The sequence below is a fragment of the Triticum aestivum genome, chromosome 2B (genome assembly GCF_018294505.1).
Source record: "Triticum aestivum cultivar Chinese Spring chromosome 2B, IWGSC CS RefSeq v2.1, whole genome shotgun sequence".
Classification (NCBI taxonomy): Eukaryota; Viridiplantae; Streptophyta; class Magnoliopsida; order Poales; family Poaceae; genus Triticum; species Triticum aestivum.
The window spans coordinates 497100345-497117532 of NC_057798.1; the positions used below are offsets into that span (position 1 = coordinate 497100345).

The window sequence follows — 17188 nt, forward strand, 5'->3', positions numbered from 1 at the left end:
AATCGGAATCCGAATATCCTTCAAGTTTGAAGTTTGCTCCTCTTGGATACCATAAGCCGAAGTTTGGGGTATGAGCCAAATATCGAAAGATTCGCTTCACCGCCACCAAGTGACTTTCCTTTGGTGCGGCTTGAAACCGTGCACAAATTCCCACACTCAACATGATATCCGGTCTAGATGCACAAATGTAAAGCAAGGAGCCAATCATGGAGCGATATACCTTTTGATCCACTGCTTTACCATTTGGATCAATGTCAAGTTGGCACTTGGTTGGCATTGGGGTGGAAGCCGACTTGACATCACTTAGCTTGAATCTCTTTAACATGTCTTGAGTGTATTTGGCTTGGTTGATGAAGGTTCCTTCTCTTCTTTGCTTGATTTCGAACCCGAGAAAGAACTTCAACTCTCCCATCATAGACATCTTGAACTTTGAGGTCATGAGAGAGGCAAATTCTTCATTGAAAGCTTTGTTAGGGGAACCAAAAATAATATCATCAACGTATAGTTGGCACACAAACAACTCCCCTTTGACCTTCTTAGTAAAAAGAGTGGGGTCGATCTTACCGATTTCGAACCCACGATCTTGTAACAACTCCGTAAGTTTCTCATACCACGCACGTGAGGCTTGTTTAAGGCCATAGAGCGCCTTGTGGAGTTGGTACACATGATCGGGGAAGAAGCGATCTTCGAACCCGGGGGGTTGTTTGACATACACCAACTGATTAATGGGACCATTAAGAAAAGCACTCTTCACATCCATTTGTTGCAACGTGAAATTATGATAAGAAGCATAAGCAATCAACAAACGAATAGATTCAAGGCGAGCAACGGGAGCAAAGGTTTCACCGTAGTCGATACCCTCGACTTGGGAGTAGCCATGTGCCACCAAGCGGGCCTTGTTGTGAACAATGATCCCATGAGCATCTTGTTTGTTCTTGAAAATCCACTTGGTTCAAATGACATTATGATTTCCGGTTGGCCTTGGCACTAATTGTCACACTTGGTTATGCTCGAAGTCGTTGAGTTCTTCATGCATGGCATTGAGCCAATCCGGGTCCTCGAGCGCCTCATAGACCTTTTGGGGTTCGACACAAGAAAGAAACGCGTGATGTTCATAATAGTTTGCTAATTGTCTACGAGTGCTTACCCCCTTTCTTAGGCTTCCCACCACATTCTCCATGAAATGGCCGTTGGTAGTGAGCTTGGAAGCAATCTTCGCGGCACGGCGCTCTAATTCCTCCTCGGATGTGAACAGAGGAGGGGTAACTTGTTCATCTTGAGCGCCGTCTTGAGCTTGTTCTTGATATTGAGCTTGCTCTTGATCTTGAACTTGCTCAAGGAGTCGAACATGACCTTGGGCATCATTTGGTGGTTCTCCACTATCTTGAGGTTGATCTTGCCCTTGACCTTGTTCACAAGGTAGAGGGCCTTCACTTTGTTCTTCGGAAGCGTGTGGGTCTTGGGTTGGTGATGGCTCCATTTGAGTGGAGCATTGTCCTTCTCCTTCGGCCACAAGGGGTTCCTCAATGGGTAGGATATGAACAACACCCATTCTTCTTATGGCTTGGGGAGGAATTTCATCACCTACATCACAAGTACCACTTTGCTCCACTTGGGAGCCGTTATTCTCGTCAAACTCCACGTTACACGTCTCCTCAATGAGTCCGGTGGACTTGTTGAGGACACGGTAAGCATGAGAGTTTGTAGCATAACCAACAAATATGCCCTCATAAGCTCTAGCCTCAAATTTAGACAAACGAACACCTTTCTTGAGAATGAAACACTTACACCCGAACACCCGGAAGTACTTGAGGTTGGGCTTGTTACCGGTAAGTATTTCATAGGGAGTCTTGTTCAAGCCTTTGCGGAGGTAGAGCCGATTGGATGCATGACATGTTGTGTTGATGGCTTCGGCCCAAAAGTTGTAAGGAGACTTGAACTCCGCCATCATGGTCCTTGCCGCATCCATCAACGTCCGGTTCTTCCTCTCCGCTACACCATTTTGTTGAGGGGTGAAAGGAGCAGCATACTGATGCTTGATCCCCTCATCACTAAGAAACTCATCCAAGGTGTAGTTCTTGAACTTGGTGCCATTGTCACTCCTTATTATCAAGATCTTTTCATCATGTTGCCGTTGAGCTTCATTTGCAAAGTCGATGACGGTTTGTTGGGTCTCGCTCTTCCTCTTGAAGAAATATACCCAAGTATATCTTGAATAATCATCCACGATCACCAAGAAATACTTTCTACCCCCAATACTATCAAAGGATGGATGCCCAAAGAGATCCATGTGAAGGAGCTCCAAGGGTCTCTTCGAGTATAGTCGTGGGAGGGTGAGCCGTCTCATGAAGCTTTCCCTCGATACAAGCACTGCAAGCACAATCTTTGGCAAAACTAACATTTGTTAGTCCACGGACATGGTCCCCCTTGAGAAGACTTTTCAAAGATCTTATATTGATGTGGGCTAAACGGCGATGCCAAAGCCATCCCACATCAACTTTAGCCATTAGGCATGTCGCGATCTTAGTGGGTCGCTCCAAAAATTTAATCACATAAAGACCGTTCTCGACATGACCAACAAAGGCTATTTTAAGAGTCTTGCTCCACAAGAGGGCCACGGTATCAATATCAAAGAAAGTAGCAAAGCCCATGAGTGCAAGTTGACAAACGGAAAGAAGATTGTAAGCAAGGGACTCAACAAACATGACTTTCTCGATCGTGAGATCATGAGAAATGACAACCTTGCCAAGCCCCAATACCTGAGAGGACGAGGCATCACCCCACTCGACGTTGGTGGGCATAGATGGAATCCTTTGCACATCCACCACCAAGTCATTGCTTCCGGTCATATGATTTGTGGCTCCACTATCGAGCAACCATGATCCTCCACCGGAAGCAAACAACTACACGAAATCAATGCTTGGTTTTAGGTACCCATTGAGTAATGGGTCCTTTGATGTTAGTAACAAGGGTCTTGGGAACCCAAATAGACCATTCAATGTACTCATAAGGAGAACTGACAAATTTAGCATAAACATGCCCATCACTAGCACGACATAACACATAAGAAGGGTTAAAGTCGCCGGCTTTGTTGGAAAGGGTGGCATTGCCCTTTTTGACATCACCACCCTTCACATTGTTCTTCTTATCCTTAGAAGCACCCTCTCCCTCCTTCACAAATGTTTGCTTGAGAGGGGGAGGTCGTTTGGTCTTGTCGCTCTTCTTCTTGTTCTTGGACTTGGGTGCAAATCCAACTCCCTCCTTGGCCACAACTTCCTTTTGATTGCTCAAAAGGTCATTGAGGTTTTTCTCACCTTGAATGCATGTCATAAGGCCCTTCTTCAGTTGCTCTTTCAACTGGGCAATTTCCTCCACAAGATGCACATGCTCACAACACGGGTTAGTAGCATTTGTGCTATCAATTAAGACCATACTAGATCACTGACTGCGCGCGTTGCTGCGCCCGTCTATTTATACAATAAAATTGTAATAAACTTTGTAAATAAATTGCCACATAGCTCATATTAAATTTGCATGAACATAAACATATACTCCCTCCGTTCCTAAATATAAGTCTTTCTAAAGATTCCACTATGAATCACATACGGATGTATATAGATGCATTTTAGAGTGAGATTCATTCATTTTGCTCAGTATGTGGTCTATAGTGGAAACTCTCCAAAGACTTATATTTAGGAACGGAGGAAGTATTATTCAGTAATTAAAGGAAATCTCAAGATTCACAGATACATGGTATGACTACATACACAACAATGTTCGTATTAATTACAACTAATTCGAACTGCCAAGTCATAAACAGCAGGGAAAAACATGTATGGCTCGGTAATATTCTAGTCATCCAATTAGACTCGGGAGGAAAAATGTATGGGCATGCATAGCATGGATCCTGGAATAAGATCACAAATGGTGACCAAGATCTATAAGAGAATTTTTTTCCCCTATATCCTTGAGGAAGGAAATTAAATTGAGCAAGTGTACTTTGTTTCCTTGTTTAGCATCCTCTGGGTAAAATTTCTATCGAATTAGTTGACCATAATGCTATCCCAACAAAAAGGAAACTTCACTGTATAGTGGTTCAAGAAGGAAAAGATTTCTTATATCTTAAATTAAAAAAAGGGTATTATCAGCGAGCTATAAACCAATATAAAATATATCTAAAACAACTTAGACGTGGATGTTTCCTTGATATCTGACTATATCTGTCAAAGCACATTCAATCTATGTTACAAGTAAATTAGGAAGTGATGTGAAATACCAATGCAACAAATAAGCTAATAAATGAATGGCATGTGACGGGAGAAATCATTACTGTGATGCACTGATCAATAGACGGCAAATTTATTTTTTCTAACAGCAAACAACATATATACTTGTAATCATGGTGTGGTTGGCATGCCATATATGTATTAAGGCTCAACTTACAAAAAATGTGATACACAAAAATGTTAATAATCAAATGGTAAAAGTAGGAAAGCCCCCGGTAAAATTCAAGAATCAAGACAGAATCTTTGTAAGGTACAAATATCATGAGAAGACACCCACATAAGATGTTCTGGCTCAAACACTTACATAGATAACATTCAAGTAAAGTAAATTGAATAAGATCGATGCTTTCGAACTAAATATATACCGAGAATCCTTAGAGAAAAATCAATTTGGGGCTGAGCAGCTGCATCCACGTGAGTGTCTACATCAGTGAGTTGCCAACGAAGGGCTCTGGACACGAATTTCCAATATTTAAGAGTGAGCTGAAGCAGAACAAAAGAATCAATTGTACCAAATAATTCACAATGAAATCTCACATTTAGGAATGATCATGGTCTTAGTTTTTTGAACAATCGTAAGCTACCAGATATGTACTTCACATCTATTCAACAATAGGATGATTTGAGTTATAAAAATAATTAACAACTGAAAAAAATTGTTCGATAGTACCATGCCATGTGAGATAGTTACAGTAGATTGTAGAGCTTTATGAATTGGTGTAGTTAGCTAGTACTCATACTAATTTTAGGGGCTAAGTGGCAGATAGATTGGAGTGCTGGATTTATTGACTTCATCTTGGGATGCTGACTGGTTCAAGAAGACATGATCAAATATGTTTATTGATTGCATGCATTGGTGGCATCCATGGGGTCCCAATGACCAGAGCTGACCAACAAGCTCTTGAACCTGACATGGCAAATTAACCATCGATTAGATTGCGCGTGTGATAGGATCAAAAAAATGTGAGTCTAATTGTCTTACCAGGATCGCTTCTCGGACTTAGGATGTCTGCATCGTAGGCCGATATGATTGAATGGAGCGGAGACGTGGGTGCGACCGTGGTGGTGGCCTGGCACACAAATCAGCAATTGGTGCAGAGCATAGCACAACATGAACAACATTTTTTTTTGACTTTAGGAGCTCCCCGCTCCCAATTTCATTTGCAGCAGTGAAACTAATAATACAAAGCAAGCTTCAGGTTCTGGTCACAAGGATCAGCCATGATTTTAAATTAGCAGACACAAAACACCTCGCAAACACAGCAAGAACTCTACAGCCAACTACAGAACTCTATACAGCCAACTACTTATTACACGAATATGGGTACATAGCAGCCCAACATCACGACACAGGAAAGCAACCAATCCCAATATCAAAACTGATGAACCATAAATACTACTCAAAATACAGTACCGCAACTGTATCTACCTTAGTGCTCCACAAAACTCCATCTCACCCTGCTATTCTAAGCACCAAGTGCCCAGCCTCTTCTTGTGCTGAAAATCTGAGCCGCAACCTGTAGAAGCCACCTTGCTCCTCTCTCTTGCATGGCGCCATGTCCTCGTTTCTGTATACCAGACCAAAATTTAAGCCATTGAGCAACCTGTGCAATCACACTACTCGGGTCGTAAGGAAACACATTCCTAAAACAAGCGTTATTCCTATATTTTCACGATGCTCAAATCACTGCTGTGACACCAACTAAATATATGGACAACAACATGAACAAAATTTGCGGTAGAAACAAATAATAATTCATCTATCGGGTGGTGATTAAGTACGCAACAAACAAATCTGATTGGACTCATCAGTAAATCTTGAGGTGACGAACCACCGGTAGAGAAGGGATTGTGTGCTGGGGAGAAAAATATCTATAGAGAGGTTGAAGATGGAGGGGCAACCTAGTGGATCAGAGAAGAATGGATGCTAGCCTGCTAGAGGGGGGAAGCTCAATGGCGTCGATGGCGCGGAGCAGGCAGATGTCTCCTCACGTGGCCGAGCTTAGGTCCTATCCCGGCGTGCTGTTCTGACCTCCATGGATGCCAAGCTCGGAGCCTGAGTGAGGTGGCTGCAGCCATGGTCCGTGGAGGATCTGGCCGGCGCCTGACCTGGTCGATCTCCCTGTTCTCTTCTCTTCTGATGAGGTGAGGAGGAGAGGGTGGGAGACAAGGTTGATTGCTTAGGGGGAGAGGATAGGGGCAGAGGCCGGTGGTGAGGAAGCGTGAGGGGGGGCACTGGTCTGCTCGAGGTTGTGGTGGCCGGCGCTGCCGGGCAGGATTCATCCAACCAGCCAGATTGGGAGAAAGGGGAGAGAGGTCGGGGATAGAAGGAGTCGACCCTGCTTCACGATCTGAAAATAATTGGGCCTAATTGGGCCCAATTTAACACCGAGCGTCCAAAAATGCTCATGGAGCAGCGGCCCAGCACGGTAGCGGTGGGTATTAGCGAACGAAACGAGCTTAGGCACGATTCGCTGCTAATCCGACGACCAAAAATGCTTAGAATTGACGATCCGACGGTCGGGAACGCTGATGACCTGAGAGGGCTGGAAAAGTGCTCAGTTTTAATATATCTAAATGAGGAAAGGTGGCTTTCTCCTTGATTAGCTTCACTTGGAGTTGAACATGAGACTCCTTGAGGCTAGCATGAGCACCCTTTAAAGCCTTGTGAGCCTTGTCATCAAGTAAATCAAACTTCTCTTTGAGTCTAGCGAGGTCAACCCAAAGTTTAGCCTTCTCGGAGTTTAACACACGAGAGACAACAAGAGCATGATCAAGATCTTTCTTTAATTTAGCATGGCATTGTTGTGTGACTCCTCAAGAGCCAAACGATGACCACACTCTTCCTCAAGAGCGTTAGAGAGATCCGATATCTCATCAGCATAGTCACGGCTATGACCTTCCATCTTAGAGATGGTTTCTTCATGAGCCTCGATCATGTCATTGGCTTCACCAAGTTGTTCCAAGAGAGCAACAAAGTGCTTCTTGGATTTTCCCTTGAGTTTACTCATAAAATACTCAAATTCATTCATCTCTTCATTAGACCCCTCATTTTCATCAATGCAATCCGTCAAGGAGGGATTAGTAATGATGGTGGTTTTGATGTTGGGGGTTACCTTGTTAGTGGCTTTAGCCATGAGGCACTTGGCGGTGATGTTCTCGTTGGGTGAATCGAAGAGAGACACCCAAGGAGTTGTGGCAATGGCAACGGAGGCCATGGCCATTGCTTCTCCATCTTCATCATCATCGTCATCCTCATGGTATTCTTCTTGAACCACTAACCCTCGAGTAGGAGTCTTTTTGGTGAAGTTGTTCTTGTTGGGGAAGGACTTGGCTTTGTCTTTTCGAATGAGCTTGCCACCATTGTCTTCCCGCTTCTCGTAAGGACAATCCACAACAAAGTGACTCACATTGCCACAATTGTAACAAGTTCTCACTCGTTGCTTGCCCTTAAACCCACTTGAATTGTTCTTGTTGAAATTGGGCCTTGTGTTCTTCTTGCTCCAAAATTGCCTTGAAGCAAGAGCCATGTGCTCATGATAATCATATTTTGTATCCTCGGGATTGCCCTCCTCATCTTCCTCTTCTTCCTCTTCTTCCACAATGACCTTGGCCTTCAAGGCAAGATTGGACTTCTGTGTTCTTTGAGAACGGAGCACCGCATTGTCGGCGGTCTTGTCCAAGATGCTCATTGCAACGAATTCATCCAACACTACACTTGAGGTCATGGAGTGGAAGTCCGGTCTTTGACGAATGACGGAGGACATGGCCTTGTTGTAGGGCATCATGGCCTTGAGAAACTTGCGCTTGTTCCAATTGTCATCCGTGTCCTTGCTCCCATGATCTTGGAGTGAGACCGCGAGTTTGGTTACTCTCCGAATGAGCTCACGGGGTTCTTCATCTTCTTTCATTGCAAACTCATCGGCTTCATCTTGCACCACTTCATAGTTGGAGCGTTGAATGCTTGCGCTTCCCCGATAGAGAGACACAACGCAATGCCATGCGTCTTTGGCCATGGCGTAGGGTCAGAGATGAGGGGGGTCTTCGAGGAGAATTGCATCTTGGATGATGAAGAGAGCATTCTCATTGAATTGATTATCCACGGCTTCTCTAGGGGTGAAGTTGCTTCGGTCATGTGGATAGAAACCTTCTTCAATGATTCTCCAAAGATTAGTATTCACATGATTTAAATGGCGCTTGAAGCTTTACACCCAAGAATCAAAATCCTCATTTTTCACAATCTTAGGAGGAGGACCGGCATGATTTAAATGAGTAGAGGGAATCGGTCCTCCATAAGATGGAGGTTCCACATGGGCAAACATGCCGGTGCCATTTCTAACACTAGTAGAAGGACCCTTTTCACTATTAGCTTTCCCCTTGTCGGAGTTAGCATCTGTCACCTTGTTAGTGGGATCACCCACTTTCATCAGCGAGGTAGATAGTTTAAGTCCTTCTAAGAATTTATTAAACATGATTTCAACCTCGATCATCATGGAGGTTTTCAATGTGTCCAAAGCCACATTGAATTCCTCACGAGAGACCGCGGTTCCCCCATCGGCCGTAGACGAGCTCGGATTCACACGGAGTGCTCCTCCACACCGTCTGCGGTGTCAACCATTCTCTTTGGACGGCAAAGTATTTAATAAAGAGACGAGGCTCTGATACCAATTGAAAGGATCAATATAGTTGACTAGAGGGGGAGGATAGGCAACTAACATTTTTAGCTTTTCTTTAATAGATTAAACTTTGCATCAAAGTAGGTTGTCTAGATATGCAACTAGGTGAGCACCCTATATGATGCAACACCAACAAGCACACAAGTAAGTAAGGGAAACAACACCAATAAACTTGCACAAGTAAAGGCACGATATAACCAAGAGTGGAGCCGGTGGAGACGAGGATGTGTTACCGAAGTTCCTTCCTTTTGAGGGGAAGCACGTCTCCGTTAGAGCGGTGTGGAGGCACAATGCTCCCCAAGAAGCCACTAGGGCCATCGTATTCTCCTCATGCCCTCACACAATGTGAGATGCCGTGATTACACTATTGGTGCCCTTAAAGGCGGCGACCAAACCTTTACAAACAAGGTTGGGGCAATCTCCACAACTTAATTGGAGGCTCCCAACGACACCATAAAGCTTCACCACAATGGACTATGGCTCCACGGTGACCTCAACCGTCTAGGGTGCTCAAACATCCAAGAGTAACAAGATCCGCTAGGGATTAGTGGGGGAAAACAAATATCTCTTGGTGGAAGTGTAGATCAGGGCCTTCTCAACCAATCCCGAGCAAATCAACAAGTTTGATTGGCTAGGGAGAGAGATCGAGCGAAAATGGAGCTTGGAGCAACAATGGAGCTTAGGGTTGGAAGAGGTAGTCAACTAGAGGAAGAAGACACCCCTTATATAGTGGAGAGACAAATCCAACCGTTATCCACTAGCCAGCCCGCGACTTGCGGTACTACCGCTCACGACACGCGGTACTACCGCAAGGGCTCACGGTACTACCGTGATGGATCGCGGTACTACCGCCGCTGCGGCAGGAGCTAGTCCAGGCCTGAGCCGCAGAGGGTGAGGGCGGTACTGCCGCTGACGCGGTACTACTGCTCCCCCTTGAGGTACTACCGCAAGGCAGGATTGAGCTAACCTGGGAAGGGGCGCAGATGAATAAAAATACATCCGTGCCCACTTCCGCTGAAAATATACAATGCAAAAAATCCGACACAGTACTACCCGCGCGTGACATGCGGTACTACCATGCAGGGAGCGGACGTAAAAAATTACATCCGCCCCTACTTCCGCTCCTGCTGTCGTGCCAGACCTAAACTCAAGGTACTACCGCGCACGTGGGGCGGTACTACCGCGCGGGGTGTGGATGTAAAAAATTACATCCGCCCCTACAGCCGCACGAGCGGCCGAGTCTGGTCCGATGCCACGGTACTACCGCTCCTCATGAGCGGTACTACCGTGGGCGCCTACGGTACTACCGCAACCTCGTGCGGTACTACCGCAGGTGCCTGCGGTACTACCACTCCTAGGAGCAGTACTACCGCAAGCCCCAGAACAGCAACAGTAGGAATCCTTCTCTTTTGCATCTATACAAAGAAAGCGGACGATGCTCCAGAGTGCAAAGGGAAAGGCGGTGCAGAGGGAGAAACGTGTACACGATGATTCCACCCGAACCTTTCCAACGCAGACCCCCTCTTAATAGTACGGCTTTCCTACGACTCAATTCCATCGAAAAGAAACGTAGAACAAAACACCGTCTTCACTAGTCTTTGAGAGGCAACCGTCTTGTGCCAAGTGACAAAACGTCTGAAATACTCAAGGCACACGATTAGTCCGCAAACGTATTGTCATCAATCACCAAAACACCTTAGGGATAAATATGCCCTTACAACGGTGATGGAGTTTGCTCCAGCCTAGATCTGGGTCGAGCAGGGCTTTCGGCTAGGATGGAGGTCACAGCTAGTGGGGCTGTGGACGCCACCTTCCTCGTGAGGTTGTCACGGACTGAGGCGCTGGTGGCCACCTCAGACGGCCTTGTGTTAGGGGCTTGCTGCACGAGGGCCTACCATCCGGAGCTTGGCAACATGGGACCGTGGAGCCGGATGTGTGGTCTCGACCAGGGGGTCAAGCAAGCCTGCGTCCACTGTCTGTTGGTGGCTCCGTTGTTGGTTTGGGGCCCAAGACGGCTTTGGCTTGGTGGCTTGACAGGGGCCGACGATTTTCTCGTGGCGAAGAGTGGTGGTTGTTCTGCCTCAACATGGTGGTCATGCATCAGTGCCTCGGGAGGACGGTTCGACGGAAGCTGCGCAAGGCCTTGGCCATTGCTGGCGACGACGACGTCTATGGACGTTGTTTTCCTCCTCGGAGGCGTCACTCCCATTCCATCCTCCACAAGCCATTTGACATCCTCACTGGTGCTATGTCCTCCTATCCTCTACGTCTTCTCGAGGATGTTCATCTGATATTTTGGTACCAACGTTCCCTAGGTGCTTCTTGTCACGGGAAATGTACCTCGACGTCTCCTTGGGCTCTTCTAGACGGCACATCTGTTAGCTCATAGTAGTGAACATTCCATCTGTAATATTTCTATTGATAGTACTTTGTAGATGTTTCATAATCAATAAAGTGCCGACATTCTCTCAAAAAGGATAAAAGAAAAACCCCAGTCTTAGTGAGAACAACACTCGGCTCTTACCATTTTGGTCAGTGCAAGCTGTCTATTTATTATTCCCTCCATTCAGCATCACTTATTTCTGAACAGAGGAAATATATATTAAAGTTCTCGTACGTCAGTAAATAGAGAGATCAATTGCTCTTCACATTAGAGATGGATTATGAGGAATTGCCCAATGCAAATTGAGATCGAGAACTCTACAACCAATTTGCTCTATTTCTCTCCTTTGGACATGGATCAAGAAACATGCTCTTTAATTTTCGGCGAGTATCTTAGATAATCATGAAGAGTTAGCTAGAGACTCTAAGGTAGAGTGGAGGCTTTGCAAATTGTTTCGAAAATCCAGACCGCCCTCTCAAATCAGCCAAGGAAATTTAGTACTATTTAGTTCCAATGTCTTAGCTAGACTGAAATATAAGTCGGACATGGAATTTTAGGTCTTCAATTTGACTAATGTCTCAAAAAAATATCACCATTGAATGAAATTTTAAAACATATATTTTTATGGCATATTACACATGTTTCACTAATTATATTGAAGAATAAAAATCAATGCCCGATTATAGTTTCCTTTGAAGGGAGGGAGTACTAAAGGTGCGAGAAGCCGGTCAATGAGCCATATGGTTTGTGTGAGTTCGCGAGTTTTTGTTACGCCGACTATGATGCAATGCTCGCATTGTTACCATTATGCACATGCTTCACGTGCATGCTTTCGTTAACGTTTCACACTGACACGCGAGTGTGACATTTTGGTAATCCCCATGCATCCAATGTTTTGTGGGCCAATCATTTTAGTATGCCGACCAATTTTCTTTTCTTTCAAAAAGCATCAGATTTATTATAAAGGATCACCGAAAGCATCTCAAACATAACAAAAATTACATTGAGATTTCAAGACCACTACTGCAGTCTGTGGCAAGAACGAGCCATCGACGCGCCGTTATGGCCGCGACCTTATTGAAGCCGGTTTGACCTTATCAATGTCAACCGGAAAGTCTTTGTGCATGTGCCTATAAAAGACCAACGCCCTGAAGCCGTACTTATCATCGTTGAACTCTTACATATATCTAAAGCACCTAACACTAAATCTTACCGTATGACAAGATTTCGCTAACCTCGGAAGGAAACTTCAGGAATCTATGCCCTTCTCCGCCCACTTGCATAAACAAAGCATTATCGTCGTTGGTGCTCATTCCAGCGTGGGAGTAGTACTCATCATAAGTGTGAGGCTGTGAGCACACGGTCGGGTCGCCCCGTCCCGATGAGCCATGCCGTGCCGCTTCTCGGGAGGAAAGAGGCCGCGCGGCCGGAGCAGGCGGCGCAAAACGGGGCTCGGAACGACGGCAGTGCCAGCTTCGTGCGAACTTGCCTCAACGGCGTCAACGCCCTGTCAGGTGTGCCTCCACATCCATCATCCATGGTTTTCCTTCCGTTGGTTTCGCATGTAGTACATTTCGTTTGATTGACACTGTTCGACGCTCCGATGAGTGTAGGCGTTGGGGTGCTGTCGGTGCCCTACGCGCTGTCGGAGGGTGGGTGGCTGAGCCTGCTGCTGCTGGCCGCCGTGGCTGCCGCCTGCTGGTACACCGGCCTCCTCGTCGGGCGCTGCATGGACGCCGACCCGGCAATCCGGACGTACCCGGACATAGGCCAGCGCGCCTTCGGGTCCCCCGGCCGCCTGCTCGTGTCATCTTTCCTGTACGCCGAAGTCTACCTCGTCGCCGTCGGCTTCCTCATCCTCGACGGGGACAACCTCGACAAACTCTTCCCGGACTCCAGCCTCGCCCTGGGGCCCGTGTCGCTCGCGGGGAAGCAGCTCTTCGTCGTGCTCGTCGCGCTCATGGTCGCGCCCACGACGTGGCTGCGCAGTCTGGGCGTGCTCGCGTACGTATCCGCAGCAGGCGTGTTCGCGTCGGTCGTCGTCGTCCTCAGCGTGCTCTGGGTGGCGGCCGTCGACGGCGTCGGGTTCTCCGGGCGAGGCGCTACTACGCCGCTGCGGCTCGCCGGCCTCCCCACCGCTCTCGGCCTCTACACCTTCTGCTACTGCGGCCACGCCGTGTTCCCGACGCTGTACACATGTATGAAGCAAAAGTCCCAGTTCCCAAAGGTACTCGCCTCATCGATCTCCGGCTGAAGAGTGTCCGGATAATTATATAATCCTAAAATGTACTGTAGCAAACGTGAGATCTACTTCTCTTCCTAATTAAACAGATGCTGGCGATATGCTTTCTGCTGTGCACGCTCAACTACGGCTCAATGGCCGTGCTCGGGTACCTCATGTACGGCGACGGCGTGCAGTCCCAGGTGACGCTCAACCTGCCGGCGGCGAGGCTCGGCTCCAAGATCGCCATATACACGACGCTGGTGAACCCGCTGGCCAAGTACGCGCTCATGGTTACGCCGATCGCAACGGTCATCGAGGAGAGGATCTATGTCGCGGTAGGCCAGGGCGCCGCGGTCTCCGTGGCGGTGAGGACGCTGCTGGTGCTCAGCACGGTGGTCGTGGCGATCGCCTTGCCGTTCTTCGGCTACCTCATGGCGCTAGTGGGGTCCTTCCTCAGCGTCGGCGTGTGCATGCTCCTGCCATGCGTCTGCTACCTCAGGATCTTCGGGGCACCGTCCATCAAGTGTTGTCGCACCGCCATGGAGGCCGCCGCGATCTTCGGGATACTGGCGTTGGGCGCGCTAGCGGCTGTGACAGGCACGTACTCTTCTGTGATGCAAATTATCCACCACTTGTAAGTAGTATCCCCAGGAACATAATGCTCGGTCTTTCGTTTCCTTTTTGCGGGGGAAATCAAATTGTAGTTTCTTCTTCCTCTTCTTTCTGAGTATAAACCGTAGTTTCTTCTTCATTTGCCGCACTTTGTTCTGATATATGAGTGGTCTAATTTTTATTCCAAAGGTGTGGCAAGGTCTCAGTCAAGTGACATAACATGTAAAAAAGAAACTGAAAAAAAAAAGAATTGCATGGATCTTAATATAAGATCTTACGAATATAGTATCAACCGAGACTAGATGTAGCAAATTCAAAAAAAAAAAGAGACTAGATGTAGCAAGAGCGCAAGACTGCTTCTGAAAACCCCTCATCGCACCAGATCGCAAGCAAACAGGGTATTAAAGACCGAAGACCGAAAACCGAACCCGAAAACCGAACCCGAAAAGACCGAGACCGAACCCGAAAAGACCGAACTAAAAAAGACCAAATATAAAACGGTCTGCATAGATAGAAGACCGAAATACTTACGGTCTGTTCGGTCCTGCTATGTTCCAGACCGAATAGCCCGTATAGACCGAATTAATAATAAAAGCCCACATGAAGAATTTAGCAAAGGCCCATCCGGCCAGCCCAAGTCACGAGCGAGATACACGGACCGCACGTCCTCAGCCTCACCTCACGATTCACAGCAACCAGCAGCCGCTCCTCTTTTCTCTCCCACGCGACGAACCCTAGCCGGCGCCCACCGCTGAGGCCCGATGCCTCAACCCCCGCGAGCCATCAGCCCGTGACCGCCGCACCGAGGCGCGCCACGCGCCCCTGCCGGCGCGTGGAGCCGCGCCTAGGACCGGTGAGGCGCTGACGACCAGCATCAAGCCGCCAATCGCCGTGCCCCGTCCGTCGCGCCGCGCTGCCAACCTCGACCCTCCCCCATCGCTTCACCGCTCTTGACGCGGCCATCCATGCCGTGCTCCGCCTCGCAATTCGTCACCACCATCTAATCTGCAGTTTCTCACCACCTCGTCCTCTTCCACGTTGGTCGCCGGCTCGGTGCCTACTGTCCTCTTCCCATGCTTCATCTCACAACTGAAGGTAAGCCAGCTTCATCTCTGATCTCTCTATGTGCATCAAACTAATGATGAAAAGTTTGGTCAGAGAAGACAAAGAAGAAAGATAGAACAACGAGGATAGTGATGGTCAAGTTGTATAAGTGGCGTCATTGGGATTAAAAATTCTGGAAAGAGGATGTTAAGTGTGCGGCCAGAAATCTGTATATATTGTATGGCTTGGTCATGGTTAACCTCATTTGATTAACGAAAAAGGCTTTCGCCCCGCTATATTGATATAGCAACCGCCCAATACAACAAAGAGTCCAATGTTGGGGCAAACAGCACAAGCATGCCCAAAAGAAACAAAAGAGAAAGAAGAGAGAAAATAACGTCCGCAGCGTCGGATTGACGAAAACGATGATAACCCAAAACCGTTGCGCCCACCGGAGATGTACCACCTCGCTCCAGGCACCTCGAACCTCCGCATACCAAGCAGCACCTTCAGGAAGGAACACGACGACGACGACGACGCTGCTGCCCGGACAGGTCCTAGGGTTTCCCTCGGTATGCGGAGAGGCGTGGGGAAGGGGAAGACCCGACGCCCTTCAGGAAGGAACGATGGCGCCCACCGGCGTCACCGCGTCGGGGCCGGCAAGCCGGCCCGGATTTCTCCCATCCGCCAAACACCCACAACCCCGAACGGTCCGACGCGCACCACCAGACAAGCCACCCACGAACGTGCGCCACCACGGACTTGCCATCATCACCGCCGCTTCACCGTGGTCATCGAAGCGAGACCGACAAGGACGAGAGGGAGCAGCCGGGAACGAGGAGCGGCAGCGAGAGCAGCCACGCCGGAGGACACAACCTCCACCGCCATCGGCGGTCACCGACCGGACGCGGCAAGGGGAGCGTACCAGGCCCTCGGGGCCCGGCCAAGCCCAAAAGGGGCTCGTGAAGCACCCGTCGCCGAGCTGCAGTAGACGTGCCGCCGTCTCCACCACCCCCGCACGAGCCGCACCACCACCGCCCCGGCCGGAGCCGCCGCAGGCGAGACCGAGTCAGGCCCGCCCAGACCCAGATGGGGCCCAAAAGGGCCCAGATCTGGGCCGGGCGGGCGCCGCCACCATCCACCGCGCCAGCGCGCCGCCGCCTCTAGGCCACCCGGAGCTGCGCCGCCTGGAGCAGCCGCCGCTGCCGGAATCACCGTTGACCGAGGAGCACCGCCGCGGGACGCCACCACCCGAGCCGTGGCACCGCGCGCGGGGAAGGGACGGCCGCCGCCGCCGCCAATACCACGCGGGCAGGGCCCGGTGGCGCAGGCCGGCGGCGGCGGGAGGAGGGGAACGGGAGGGGGAGGCGCTGGAGGGCGGGGAGATGGGCCCCCGGTCGCCTCGCTCGGGGAGGCGACGCGGGGGGCGGGCCGGGAGGGAGTAGGGAGGCGGGGCGCGGCGCGGCGCACGCGGCCGGAGGTGCGGGAGGGTGGGGGGAGGGGGCCGGCGGCGGCGGCGGAGCGGGGGGAACCCTAGGAGGAGCGGGGGGACACTCGTTAACCTCATTTGTGATGTGTCATGTTCTGTGATGTTCAGATTTTGATCAGATGTTCATTTCTGTGATGTACAAATTTTGTGATGTTCTGTGATGTCCAGATTTTGTGATGTTCATGTTCTGTGATGTACAAATTTTGTGATGTTCCTGTTCTGTGATGTACAAATTTTGTGATGTTCATGTTCTGTGATGTCCAGATTACAAACAACTATTACTTGTCTGAACTTTTCTTATACACACGTGCACCTCTATATACACTTCTGTTGTCTTTGTACACATGCACCTCTATATATGCATACATCTCGGTAGTACATGCAGTTTGCATATGATACTTGAAGTAACATAAATCTAAGTTGTAGAAATTAATTTGGTCTGTTTGGTCGGGACCGAAGACCGAATATTAAAGA

At 48.7% G+C, this 17188-nt stretch overlaps 1 protein-coding gene and 1 long non-coding RNA gene across 2 annotated transcripts; both read left to right on the plus strand.

The window, feature by feature from the left end:
- Positions 1-12645: 12645 nt before the first annotated feature.
- LOC123045664 (amino acid transporter AVT1I) lies at positions 12646-14381 on the plus strand. The gene is made up of 3 exons (XM_044468808.1): positions 12646-12859; positions 12959-13572; positions 13677-14381. The coding sequence occupies exons 1-3, from the start codon at positions 12727-12729 to the stop codon at positions 14205-14207; spliced, it is 1278 nt and encodes a 425-aa protein (XP_044324743.1). The 5' UTR covers positions 12646-12726; the 3' UTR covers positions 14208-14381.
- A 437-nt stretch (positions 14382-14818) lies between these two features.
- LOC123045665 (uncharacterized) lies at positions 14819-15505 on the plus strand. Its single transcript, XR_006421537.1, has 2 exons — positions 14819-15276; positions 15340-15505. It is a non-coding gene; the product is annotated as an uncharacterized lncRNA (long non-coding RNA).
- The last annotated feature ends 1683 nt before the right edge of the window (positions 15506-17188 follow it).

Coding starts and splice junctions, on each gene's coding strand:
- LOC123045664 (XM_044468808.1), top strand. CDS start 12,727: ATGAGCCATGCCGTGCCGCTTCTCGGGAGGAAAGAGGCCGCGCGGCCG. Junction 12,860..12,958: donor CGGCGTCAACGCCCTGTCAG/GTGTGCCTCCAC, acceptor CGATGAGTGTAG/GCGTTGGGGTGCTGTCGGTG. Junction 13,573..13,676: donor AAAAGTCCCAGTTCCCAAAG/GTACTCGCCTCA, acceptor CTAATTAAACAG/ATGCTGGCGATATGCTTTCT.